General features: G+C 36.0%; 1 protein-coding gene across 3 annotated transcripts in view; it reads right to left on the reverse strand.

The window, feature by feature from the left end:
* The window catches only part of ZFAND1 (zinc finger AN1-type containing 1), a 19,550-nt gene extending 7,090 nt beyond the window's left edge, over nt 1-12,460 (reverse strand). The window contains exons 1-6 of one of the 3 annotated variants that reach the window (XM_017858953.1): nt 12,357-12,457; nt 10,149-10,191; nt 8,948-8,987; nt 6,689-6,816; nt 6,506-6,597; nt 5,625-5,746 (exon numbers count right to left, since the gene is read on the reverse strand). In XM_017858953.1, the coding sequence (XP_017714442.1) occupies nt 5,625-5,746; nt 6,506-6,597; nt 6,689-6,816; nt 8,948-8,987; nt 10,149-10,191; nt 12,357-12,411 (480 nt within the window). In that variant the 5' untranslated portion in view covers nt 12,412-12,457. Of the gene's footprint in view, nt 1-5,624; nt 5,747-6,505; nt 6,598-6,688; nt 6,817-8,947; nt 8,988-10,148; nt 10,192-12,276 lie in introns of all 3 variants that reach the window. The other 2 variants (XM_017858955.1, XM_017858954.1) reach the window with 2 other exon arrangements.
* Between the last annotated feature and the right edge of the window lie 1,302 nt (nt 12,461-13,762).

A 13,762-nucleotide genomic window follows, 5' to 3' on the forward strand; every position in this document is an offset into this window, starting at 1 on the left:
AAAAAAAAAAAAAAAAAAAAAAAAAAAAAAAAAGGCTAATGCAAAACAAAACCAACATACCCACAAAACCCAAAGGAAAATCACAACAGGAATGAAAGAAAAGACAGAACTTGGAAAATTTAAATGTAAAATGTTGCTATGTCAATTAGAAATGTAAATAATATCAATACACTGATAGATTTGTCAAATAATTTAGAAATAATGATTATAGATAAAGGATTAACATCTTTTATAGTCTGAGAGCTCCTATAAGTTGACCAAACAAAACAAATAGAAAAATATCCCAAAAGAAAAATGACCAAAGGATACTACTCAATAACAATTCAGAGAAGGGCAATTCCAAATGACTAAAAAACATATTAAAAGTTGTCCAAACTGAATAATAGTCATGAAAATACAAATTAAAGCAATTATGAAATATCTTTTTATAGCCACCAGACTGTAAAATATTAAAAAGAATGCTAACAGTTACTGGAACCCATGGAGAAAAAGGGTACTCTCATGTTTGGCCACAAGAGGCAGTATACGGAACTGGTTAGAATGGCAGGCTCTTACCAAGTTAGAGCTCTTAAAAATACTTAACTCCAGATTACTCATCTGTGAAATTAGGACAAAAATATATCTCAGAAGAGTTGTAAGTACTAAAGGTGATTAAAAAACTAGAGCCACAAAACCATGCTTAGTATAGGCAATCCGTCAATGAAGTCTGATTTGAAATGTGAATTGTAATTTCTTTGTAAAGTTGTTTGACAATTTTTATTAAAATTTAAAATATGTATACCATTTGACACAGCAAACACACTCTTGGGAATTTATCTCACAGAAAGAAAAGTACCACACAGGCTACTTAGCACAGTAGCCAAAACTGGAAACAAAGTGAATGCTTATTAACAGGAAAATGACAAAATAAGCCATAGTACACCCACACCAAAGAAGAGGATGCAGTTTGTAAAGAAAATGATTTAGGGCCACACCAACTCACTTGAGGGAATTTCTACTAGGCATTAATGAGAGAAGGATATATAATCTAACCCAAACCTTCTTTAGTTTTATTTATAGCCCTAATGACTACACGAACTATTACATATTTAATATCTGTCTCAGCCCAGTGGCATATAAACTCCAGGAACTCTGGATTCATAAGGGCAGGAGGGATTCTGTTTTATTCACTACTGTATTATCAGGGCTTGGTATATAGAAAGCATTTTTTTTTTTAAGTGTGTTGACTAAATGAATGATACCATTCTTATAAAATAATGACAGAAAAATATTCTTTATGCCTTTGCATACATATATAAGTAGAATACATTTTCATTTATGTAAAGTGATATAGACACATATATACACACACACATAATACATACACATATATGTATATACATGGAAATAATACACATGTATATATTATACATGTAAGTATGCATAAACACATAGACACCCACATATATCTCTAGTATGTCTATATTTATACACACACAAACATTAATAATAAAGGGAAAAATTTTTATCTACAAACTTATAGAATGCTTTATGATATATTGTTAAGTGTGTGAAAAAGATGATTTGTGAAACCAGACTGCCTAGTTTCAATTCGTAGTTCTCCACTTACTAGCTATGTTAATAGCATGTTACTCTTTTTGGGTAAGAGTTAATAGTGCATACCTTATAAACTTGTTGCAAGGATGAAATGTTTTAGAAGACTGTCTCAAAGTAAGTCTTGCAGAAGTTTTCCCTGTTATCTTTCAAGTAACAGAAGAATTGCAAAGTAATGTAAGTATTACTGAATACTTAAGAGCAGGTCTTCTCAACTTTGTCACTATTTACATTTTAGGCCAAGAAAAAATTCTGTTGTCGGCCTTGTCCTCTACAATGTATGAATTTAACAGTATCTCTGGCCTCTACCAAATGCCAGGAGCACCCCATTCCCAACTGTGACAACTAAAAATGTCTCCAGACATTGCTGAATGTCCCTTTAGGGAGCAAAACTGCTCTCAGTTAAGAACTGCTGCTTTATGGGATGGAAATGGATGAGAGACACAGGAGTATGTATGCTTTTTCTCCATATGCATCTTTTGATAGTTACACTTGTTAAAAGCTTGTACTACCTTTGCAATTTAAAAAAATCAAATAAAATTTCAAAAAAGGAAAATATCAGGGGTAGTCAATAAAATAAGAAAACTGTAATCAATCATTTCTAAGCCATCAGAATAAATTCAATACAAAAGGAAAGAGAAACAGTCAAAGAAAAAGGGTGATGAGAAGAAAATATATGATGGAAGAAATATGTTCAAATACACCAACGACCACTATAAACAAGAAAGGATTCAACTCATCTACAAAAGAGAGACACTAGCAAACTGGTTTTAAAAAAACAAAGTCCAGCTATATGCTGCTTACAAGAGACACCCTAAAATGAAACAACAAAAAAAGTTGAAATATAAAGGGATGAAAAAATTACGTACTTGTTAAATATTTTCCAGAAGAAAGCTAGTGAAACAATATTATAATTCAAAATAGGATTAAAGGCAAAATTCGTAAAGAACATATAACAATGAAGAAATTATATGCACTTGATAATATATAACTCTACAAACCATTAGTTATATAAAAAAATTAGCAAAACCACATCCATAGTAGATTTTAACCTGAGAAAGTGATAAATCAAGTGGATCAAAAATTAAGTACACACACATACATATGGTACATATAGACAGAGAGAGACAGCAGATGATAAAGAAAACAGGGCAAAATATAAATAATTGGTACATTTGGGTAAAGAATATGGAAAAGTTATTTGTACTATGTTTGTAACTTGCCTGTGTTTGAAATGGTATCAAAATAAAGACACCAAAAAAGTATATTGTTACACCTAAACAAGTATATTAAAAATACTCAAGGCTGTAATCCCAGCACTTTGGGAGGCCGAGACAGGCGGATCACGAGGTCAGGAGATCGAGACCATCCTGGCTAACACGGTGAAACCCCGTCTGACCTAAAAATACAAAAAAAAAAACCTAGCCGGGTGAGGTGGCGGGCGCCTGTAGTCCCAGCTACTCGGGAGGCTGAGGCAGGAGAATGGCATAAACCCAGGAGGCGGAGCTTGCAGTGAGCTGAGATCTGGCCACTGCACTCCAGCCCGGGAGACAGAGTGAGACTCCATCTCAAAAAAAAAAAAAAAAAAAAAACAAACTTGCCAGGCGCAGTGGCTCACACCTGTAATCCCACCATTTTGGGAGGCCAAGGAGGGCGGATCACGAGGTCAGGAGTTCAAGACCAGCCTGACTAACATGGTGAAATCCTGTCTCTACTAAAAATACAAAAATTAGCCGGGTGTGGCAGTGCACACCTGTAATCCCAGCTACTTATGAGGCTGAGGCAGGAGAATCACTTGAACCCAGGAGGCGGAGGTTGCAGTGAGCTGAGATTGCCCCACTGCACTCCAGCCTGGGCGACAGAATGAGACTCTGTCTCAAAACAAAACAAAAATAAAATAAATAAATTACCATTCTACGTGAAAGGCTGGAAAAAGGACATTAGAGAAAAATCTAAACAAAGCAGAAGGAAATAATAAAAAAGCAACAATTAGTGAAACAGAAAACAAAACACAGAGGTCTTTAAATCCAAATCATGGTTCTTTGAAAACACTAAGGAAAAATAAGGATAAACTTGTAGCTATTCTGTCTAAAGGGGAAAGAAGGAAAAGTACAAATGAAAAATATTAAGAAAGAAGTAGAATGACTAAAGACACACAGAGATTCTGAAGTATAACAGAATAACTTGAACAACTTGATAACAATAAACTGAAAAATCTACATCAAATAATTTTTTGGAAAAATATTTACCAAAATTGACTTCAGAAGAAATAGATAATCCAGATAAAGAAAGATGTAACACATTGGAATAGTATTCGAAATTCCCCAAGAGTTACTACAACTGAGTGTTACGAAACCTTCGAGAACAAATGATTCCCACCCTCTACAACTACCTCAAAGAATAGAAGAGAGAAAGCTGCTCAACTAATTTTTGAGCATAATCTTGCTATTAATGTCATGAACACACACTAAATAATATGTTAGTAAATCAATTTATCAGTGCATTTTAAAAGAATTATATACCGGAGTCAAGTGATTTATCCTGGAATATTTGATGATCTAATGACAGAAACCTGATTGATAAAATTTATTACATTGATGAGGAAACAATGATCTTACTAGATGTAAGAAAAAAATTTACAATAAAGTTTAATATCCATTCATAATGTAAATTCCTAGCAAACTAGGAATAGAAAGAAATGATAACATCAAGAAAAAGGCTACTTACACTAACTTATAGTATATCTAATACTTGAGGAAATGTTAGATACATTTGCATTAAAGTCAGAAACATGATGATTCCTTCTATTGCCCATATTATTCAACATTGTTCTGAAGATCTCAACATTAAGACAAGGCAAAAGAGAAGAGAAAGTCTGCAGAAAAAATCCACAAAAATTGGTATTTGGAGAAGATATAACTCCAAAGAAAATAGCTCAGAAAAATCTACAAAATATGGGAACTATTAGGAATTTATTTGCCAGATAGAAAGGCAACATAACATTAACCAACAATAGTTAGGAAAATGTAATTTTTTAAAAAAGGTATTTTTTATAATGACAGCAAAAATTATAAAGAGCCTAAGAATAAAACTAAGAAAAGGTACATAAATATTTATGGTAAGCATTATAGAATGTTACTTCTACAATTACACATAAAAGAAAACCTAAAGAAAAGTTGGAAAGATATACCACAGACATAGATGAGAAGAGTCAAAATTCTAAAGACGTCAACTATCTCTAATCTAAAATTCAGCATAAATCCTATCAAAATCATAATTTCACAGAACAGGGCAAAGTGATCCTAAAATTTTTATGAAGGAATAAATGGCCAAAAATAGACATGGTTGAAAGCACTAATAGAAAGAGTCAAATGAGTACAACCACTGACAACAGGAAGTTGACCTTATCTAGTAAAGCTGAAGATCAGCAAAGCCCATAATCCAGGTTTTCTATTTCCAGGTATATTCCCTAAAGTAGCATTTTTGAAACTGGTAGTCTCAATCCATCAGAGGTTGGAAAATCAACCTAATAGGTTCTGACTAACAATCTTTAAAATAGAATAACATATCATAATAGAACACATATTAAGGGTACCACTCAACTGAACTGTGTTAAGGTATGCATATATATATTGGGTTGTTATAACTGATATTGTGAAGTTTTAAAGGAACAGTCCTAGAGAAACTCTTCTACATATATACAAGGATGGTCACCACAGTTTATTACAGCAAAAAATTGAAAAAAATCTGAATTTTGTTGACTAAACGTCTCAGCATGGATAAATGTTAATAGCATATCCCAAGTGGGAAAAAAAAACCAACATGAAGAAGGATACATATGGTTCACTGTCATGTCTATACAGTGAAAAGACTCATAAAACTATGTATTATTTATGCTGACATATACCATGCAACATTAAGAGTGATACATACTAGGTCTAGGTAGTTGTTAATTGATGGGAAGGAGGAACACAAAGAGGACTTCAACTATATTTGAAATTTTTGTGTTTTAAAAAATCTCTAAGACCAACCTGTGGTAATGACTTATCGCCATCAGCATGCATCTTTAATTTCATCAATGCAACCTTTGCAGCTGTTTCACTATTTTTGGCACCTTTCCGTCGTTTACTTGCTGTTTCTCCTGTCTTGGAATCTAAGAAGTGTAAGCATGTAATCACATAAAACTTTCACATTACAAATAGAGTTTCATTATAAAACACTTATTAATTATGGCCCTGAAACATATATAAATTACACACAAGGGAGATATACAGAGACCACATTCATTGTATAGGTACTGTATTTACAATGGAAAAATATAATTGAGATTGATCTAAGCAATCTCCACATCAAAAAATTCACTATAATGTGCTTCTTTCCAACTTAAGCCTATTCAACCTAAAGCAGTCATTAATGCTTCTACAGACAACCTTAAGATTTGCATATGCAAGATTTTAATAAAGGTACTATCCTTAATATGGAAGAAAAATTCTGAGCTAACATACTGGCAGAAAGACTGATTTAAGTCACAGATACATTAGTTTCTGGTATCTCTTATTATCAGCAGTATTCACAGCACAGTTGACTAGGTTTAGAGTTTAGTCTGTAGAGAAAGCAGCTGACTACTTCAATCTCATGAATACAATTTCTAGCCCGATGGTTAACTAGCTAATCTAAGTGGCTCAGCAAAAGAGATAAGTACTTATGGTGGAGTACTTTCCAAATAATTTCCAAATTTTCATTGTTCAGGTAGACCTCGTAAGATATACTGTCACAAGAATATCATCAAAATGCAAGTTAATACAAATACCACTAGGGCTATTAATGATGCCTCCCGTAACTGGAAAGTAGACATAAGAAGCAGGAGCTCTGGAACTAGGAAAGCAACAAAACACACTTTCTAGATACTTACCAGTAATGTCTTTAACAAGCTTCTGAGTGGCAGCCATTCGAGGCTTTGGGATTTCCAGTTTTTCACACTCATGATCTGACTGATGACGGTGTCTATGAGCAACAGAAGAGTGACACTAGTTCATGTGTTTGTATAGGACTTAAACAGATATACAAAGTGTGAACAGCCTAAGTGATCAATTACCTCAGGCAAAAATTCTTCTCACAATGAGGACATATAACTGCCACAAGTTCTCTCTCAGCACAGTCTTTGAATGAGCATGGGTAAGATGTATGTTGATCTGTCTTCAGTCTCTCATTGATTACAGTCACCTGAAAATGCAAAAAGGACGAAATGTATTACATTTCAGACCTAAACCAAATCAATGTCTCTATTCTAGAAGGCAGCATTCATATTATTTTTGCTTAAACTTATTAGAGCAAGTTATTTACTCTCACATAAAGATTATAATGAATGTTTTATGTGACAAGTGATTACTATGCTGACTGTTTCACATTTTCATAATTTTCCTACTGTGGTATATTTGTCTTCTAAGTCAAGTTGAAATGACTATTTAATTACGCTCTATAATTTTAACCTGCTTTGTAACAGTCTCATACAAAGATGCCCCCATGATATGCTCAGGTAATTATCTCATCAACCCTCAAATGGCAAGTCAACCTAATTTCCACACTAATTTTAGGAGATGAAACACTTAACTCAGAGAATAAAACACTTAAAAATATTTATTTATTCGTGAGATAAAAGGTTAAAGACAGTTTTCATAATCATATATTATTCTTTATGCCCTATTTCATATTTTTATTACCAGCAAATACTCCACCACAGGAAGAAAAGATTTTATAAGACAAAAAAAAAAAAAAGTCTAGATCAGCCAGGCTATTCTGAGCATTAACAAACCAGGTTTCTAAAGATGAGTAAACTTAGGGAAATAATTGCTTGAAAACTACAACCAAAGGGAATTTCTTTTATAAATAATAGTTACATCTTATTGGAATTAACTTAAGTATCTTTTTGAACTTGTTGCAATGGCCTAATGATGTTTCAGTATTTAATTAATAGAATCTAATTATCTGAGAGACAGTCAGGGAAATCAAATTATATCCTAAGAAAAAAGAAAACACAGGATAGATTTATAAACTGCAAGAAACATCAGTAAGTTTTATTGAATGACTGAATATTTCCTCCAATTAACACTGCATAAAATCAGCATGCTAGGTAATTTTAATTTTCCTCAAATAGATCAAGTAAACTTCAAAGAATCAAATTTTGACTGATTATTTAAACTCGAAAGAATCAGATTTCAACTGAATCTCATGTAACTTTAATAACTTTCTATAACTGAGAAAATGGATGTGAAAATATTTGGTAAAGCACTTGGTAAATGGTGGGCAGGAATAAATGTCCACTGCAAAGTGTTAGAACACATTGAACATGGTGGGTTTAGCTTTCTCTCTTCCTCTTGGAATTGAACTGCCTTCAGGAGAAAGCCTAACATGGTCCAGTACTGCTGTGATTGCTGGGCAAGTCTCCCTAATTCTGGATTTTCTTTGCAAACCCATTTGGCTCTATGCTGAGCTTCATCATTCAACTTATCTTTACCAGTAATAAGGGTAATATTTTGACCTCAGTATGTCAGACCTTTCTTAACTTATGATTTGTGCAAAATTAGGGTAGGAATTTTATGACTATAGGTTTCTTCCTGGTTGTCTTAGGCCGACTGAGCCAGAATGATTTACTACCACAGATCCTATCAGCAGGCGTCAGTGACAATGAACACAACAGTGAAGGACACAGTGAACTGGAGGGAATATACAAGGAGGACATTAACTTAAGTGTATATTTATAAATATATAGCCTTAGATAGGCGCGGTGGCTAACGCCTGTAATCCCACCATTTTGGGAGGCCAAGGCAGGTAGATCACCTGAGGTCAGGAGTTTCAGACCAGCCTGGCCAACACGGTGAAACCCCATCTCCACTAAAAATACAAAAATCACTCAGGCGTGGTGGCGCATGTATATAATCCCAGCTACTTGGGAGGCTGAGCCAGGAGAATCACTTGAACCCAGGAGGCAGAGGTTGTAGTGAGCCGAGATCGCGCCACTGCACTCCAGCCCGGGCAACAAGAGCAAAACTCCACCTCAAACAAAACAAAACAAAACAAAGAAATAAATACATAGCCTTACGCTGTAAGTGGGCTACCTAAACAAATGTTAAGGAATAAGAATTATGAGGATAAAAATTTACAAATAACAAGTAAAACAATTTTTCTTTCAAACAGAGAAAATAATGTAAATGAAGCAAAAGCCTGTTTACCTAATCGGTTTAGTGTGCCAAACTTTAATCTCTGTGACACTGACTGGCTTTAACTCTAATCAAATTCGGAATAAAAGTACATAAATACAAATACATTTTATCAGATCGGAAAAATATTAACATACCTCAGGACAACCATGAGACTCCCTGCTTCTGTGTTCAAGGCTTAAATAATAATAGCAGTGTTTATTTAAATAACATACTTAAAGATAACTGCAGTAATTTGCGATATTTTAGTGTTCAGTATTCTTAAGATACATTATGCTCATACTATATTAATAACTTTGAATATGAGAAAAAACTGAAATGTCAGATAAATTAAAGATGGAGCATCTATAGTCTCAAAAGTTTTAAAACACAAATGTTCAATATCAATGAGTAAAAAAAATTCACCACCCTAAATTATGTTTACTTTGAATACTTTTAGGGTACATGAAAATATAAACGTATCCTTCAGCTCTTTTATTTCTAAAAGATCATCAGTAGTAAAATGTGAAGAGTGTTCTAATTCCAAATAATTTAAAATATACATTACTTTTANATATGAGAAAAAACTGAAATGTCAGATAAATTAAAGATGGAGCATCTATAGTCTCAAAAGTTTTAAAACACAAATGTTCAATATCAATGAGTAAAAAAAATTCACCACCCTAAATTATGTTTACTTTGAATACTTTTAGGGTACATGAAAATATAAACGTATCCTTCAGCTCTTTTTATTTCTAAAAGATCATCAGTAGTAAAATGTGAAGAGTGTTCTAATTCCAAATAATTTAAAAATATACATTACTTTTATTTACTTCCAACAAATCATTCTGAATTACATTCTGAAAAAAATCATTCTTTCAGTGCTCTATTTTGTAAAACAAATGCTTGACATTTTAAAGTTTAACTGTAAGGAAAATCCATTTTCCAAAATTCTTGATTAATTCTTAGGTTTTACTTGGCATGTAATGTAGTCAAATGCCGTGATTCCTATTTTAAGGCATTTATAGGTTGGGCTCTTTTCATTTTATTATTAAAATAAAGAGTAATAATTATAACTAGATTTTTACCATATTCTTTATATTGTGAATATTATTTTCTCCTTGTAATTAAAAGACAAAAATATAACTTTTATATAAAATTCACATACATAACCCCACTTTTGGAAGTTTAAAAATTAGTCACATATATGAAGAAGTAATCACAGCCTATAACTATACAGAATATCAATAATCAATGGCTAAAGTAACAATTACTTTAAATCATTCTACTTTTCAGAAATAATCTTATATTAATAAACATTAAAATTATTCCCAAATCCTGCATAAAAACTTAACTTACCAAAATATTCCTGAACAATCATCACACACAAATGGAAGAAAATCTAAAATTGAGAGAAAATGTATATACTGGTCAGTATCTGATTTTGATTTAGTTTTCTTAAGCAAGAAAGCAACCTCTATGGAAAAATTTCCCATTTTGATTAATATCCTAGTGTAGCAAGCACTATGTAACCACTCTAACAAAAGTAATCATAACTTCAGTAACTGTGACAGAAAGCAATTGGATTAACAGAAGGTATTAATAGATGTTGCTTGTAACTTTACTAAGTCAGACAAAATAAGTTCTAGTGGTTTTCTTTTCTTTTTTGTTTTGTTTCCCAGATTTACTAGGTGTTGTTTTGATGACTGTATACTGCAAAATTCCGCATTTGGAGTTAAAACCTGGGATTCAATTCTGATTCCACTGCTTACTAATCTAACAATGCTAGGCAAGTTACTTAACAGTAAAGCTTTGGATATATATATATTTATACAAATCCAATATATATTTATATATATATATATCTGTGTACTAATATATATCTGTGTGTGAACAACATATATATATCGCCAAAGCGAGGTTGCAGAGAGCCGAGATGGCGCCACTGCACTCCATCCTGGGCCACAGAGCCAGACTCCATCTCAAAACAAAACAAACAAACAAACAAACAAAAAAGAACAATACCGCAGTGACTGGGTGGAGATGCTTAATATTTTGAGACTTTTAATAATGAAGTATTAAATGCAAACCAGAAGGACCCAGGGGAAAGAGTTAAGTCAAGACAATTTCCCAGCACCTGATACCATCCTTCAATCCCTCCAGAAGGGAGATAAAATTTAGGATATACACTTGACATAGTCTAAATCTTAACTGCTTTCCACTAGTCCCAAACAGATACGCCTGGCCTCATCTCAGTTATTGATACTAAAGAGATAAATAGCTGGAAAGGAAAATGAACTATGTCATGAATGGCATATAATGTGTATTGGACTCACTAGCGGGGGATCAGGCATAGACACACATAATTTACAGTCAAAACCCAAATGGCTAAGCTTCCACATGAAAAAAGTCACACTGTCTTGTTATTACAGCCAGTGGTGAAAGAGACATAGATAGAGGGCTATAAGTAACAAGAACCTAGAAGGGATTGTCACCTGTCCTATCACACACGCCCACAGTAGAAATCACTAATCAATTATGGAACTCCACTGAAACTGGGCTAAATCTCAGAGTCCCTGACACCGTATTCAGGCACTTGATACCAATGACTGAAGTTGCAAGGGGTGATTAAAGCTGTTTGCTACCTTATGTAGTGTGTGAAACCTAGTAACAACGACTGAGCAGTCTGTGTGGTTCTAATGCTTCAAAAACTTGCCTTTTCCAGGTGTATGGCATCCTGAAGCCAGTGCCACATTACCTTGGACTAGGTATATCCCAAGGTCTCTCAGTACAGTGGGGAGAGCTCATCGCCATATTATTAATTCTCTCTAACACGCAGCTTACTAGTTGGAAAGGTCTTCTGTGTAAATGACTGTAGTTTACACCCTTATGTGGGCCAAGCACCAAAATCAATAATCTGTAAATGTTTGTTCAAACAATAATAATGAGAATCAGGGAATGACAGAGCTAGGAGAGCATGATGACCATTTGGTGGAATAATCCGAGGATCAGGATGCCTTTGAGAATTTGATAAAAGCTAAGGAAGTACCTTCTTCCGGACACAAATCCACGTGAACACCAGTTGGGCGAGCTGATCTCGCCCAGCTCCTCCCGACAGCTAAGTAACAGATAAGTGAACAAAAAGTTTGGGAAAGTGGCTGGCCGTAGGTCGCAGTGGCAAAGCCAAAAGACAACACTCTCAGACCAATCCGACGCGTCCCATCCCCGCGCTCAGCAGGGTAAGTGTGCGCCACGCGACCCAGCAGTGGGCTTCGTGCACTGCTCGGACACGGCACACTCGAAAACCAAAATGAACACTGCAAGGTAAGTTTTCAGGAATTGAATGGCTTCCTTCCAAGGATACCATAAGTTATTTCAAAGCCTGACGGCCAACAAAAACACGCACCAACTGATCTCACTGCAGCCCCAGAAGAAACGCTCCCACCCCGCTCCTCAGGCTCTGCCCAGCCTTGTGGCCTCCCCTCACCCGCCGCCACCATCCGCGGAGCGAAAGCGGAGCCCAGGCATCCCGTGGCCTGGGATGGGGGCTGGGGGCTCCCCGATCACCTCGCCGCCGGCAGTGCTCCACCTGGCAATGCTGCCCGATGTCCAACTCCGCCATCTCTCCGGGGCCGCAAGGGGCGGGACACAGCCACAGGGACCGGGCAATGAGCGCGCGCGGCGCCTGACGGAAGTGGCGTACCCAGAGGCGGAGTCTACAGGTGGGGGCGGGGCCCGAAAGCCAGCTGTTCGCTGTGTCCTAGGTGCGTTCGCAGTGACCAGGAAAGGCCACTCTTCTGTAAGTGTTCTTCTCGGAGCGGAAGGCCTCTCCCCCAGTCCTTAAAGAAATACCCACCTGCAGCCGGGCGCGGTGGCTCACGCCTGTAATCCCAGCACTTTGTCAGGCCGAGGCGGGCGGATCACCTGAGGTCAGGAGTTCGAGACCAGCCTGACCAGTGTGCAGAAACCCCCATCTCTACTAAAAATACAAAATTAGCCGGGCGTGGTGGCGCATGCCTGTAATCCCAGCTACTCGGGAGGCTGAGGCAGGAGAATCGCTTGAACCTGGGAGGCGGAGGTGGCAGTGAGCCGAGATTGGACCACTGCACTCCAACCTGGGCAAGAAGAGCGAAATTACGTCTCAAAAAAAAAAAAAAAAAGATATGCCCACCTGCCTTTCTGAACGATTGCGTACCGCAGTTCCCTGCGTACAACCACGAAAATCAGCAACGGCTTCACAGAAATTGTCTTTTATTTATTTTTTTAAAAGTTAATATAACTCCAGGAACCAGAACAGTGCCTGGCACACAGTGTTGCAGTCATCAAGCAGAAGAGACAGACACGGGTTATTCAATTCCTGAACCACCCGTCAACCAGTGTTACTTGATTATATAGTGTAACATACATGCCCCTAGCAAAACAGTCATCAGGCGTTTTTAAAAGTTAATGTTTTTTTTTTTCTTTATCTTGTCCTTTTTTTTTTTTTAAATTCTTTTGGTGGGTGGGTGGGGGGTGGGGAGAAATCTTAACTCCTGAGACCTTGAATGTGTACTGAACCTTACAGAGTTCCTCAGAGAACTCAGACTCATTTAGCACAACTACCTGCAGAAAGCTTATGGGATTCCACTGGGAGGTAGGGGAGTATCAGGTGTCTGGTGAGCCACTGCAAAGGTACTGAAGAAGAGGTACTTCTTGGTGGGTTACATATGAATGCCATTCCACCAGTGTGATGCCAGGCACCACTCAGTGTGGATGGGTGACAATCACCTGCACTTTTGACGGGAACTAGAAAAGTATTCTATGCCTCCTATATACTTTTGGGGATTCCCAATCATTAATCATTGAGGAAGGGGGAAGGGTGACACTAGGAAAGAGTAATCATTACTTCTGCATTTGCTCTTGAGTCAATCTATTTAAGATTTCCATCTCAGAATTGCTTGAGTCTCTGGAGAAACTTTAAATTTTGGAGCTGT

This window comes from Rhinopithecus bieti, unplaced genomic scaffold (genome assembly GCF_001698545.2).
Source record: "Rhinopithecus bieti isolate Rb0 unplaced genomic scaffold, ASM169854v2 scaffold_48197, whole genome shotgun sequence".
Lineage (NCBI taxonomy): Eukaryota > Metazoa > Chordata > Mammalia > Primates > Cercopithecidae > Rhinopithecus > Rhinopithecus bieti.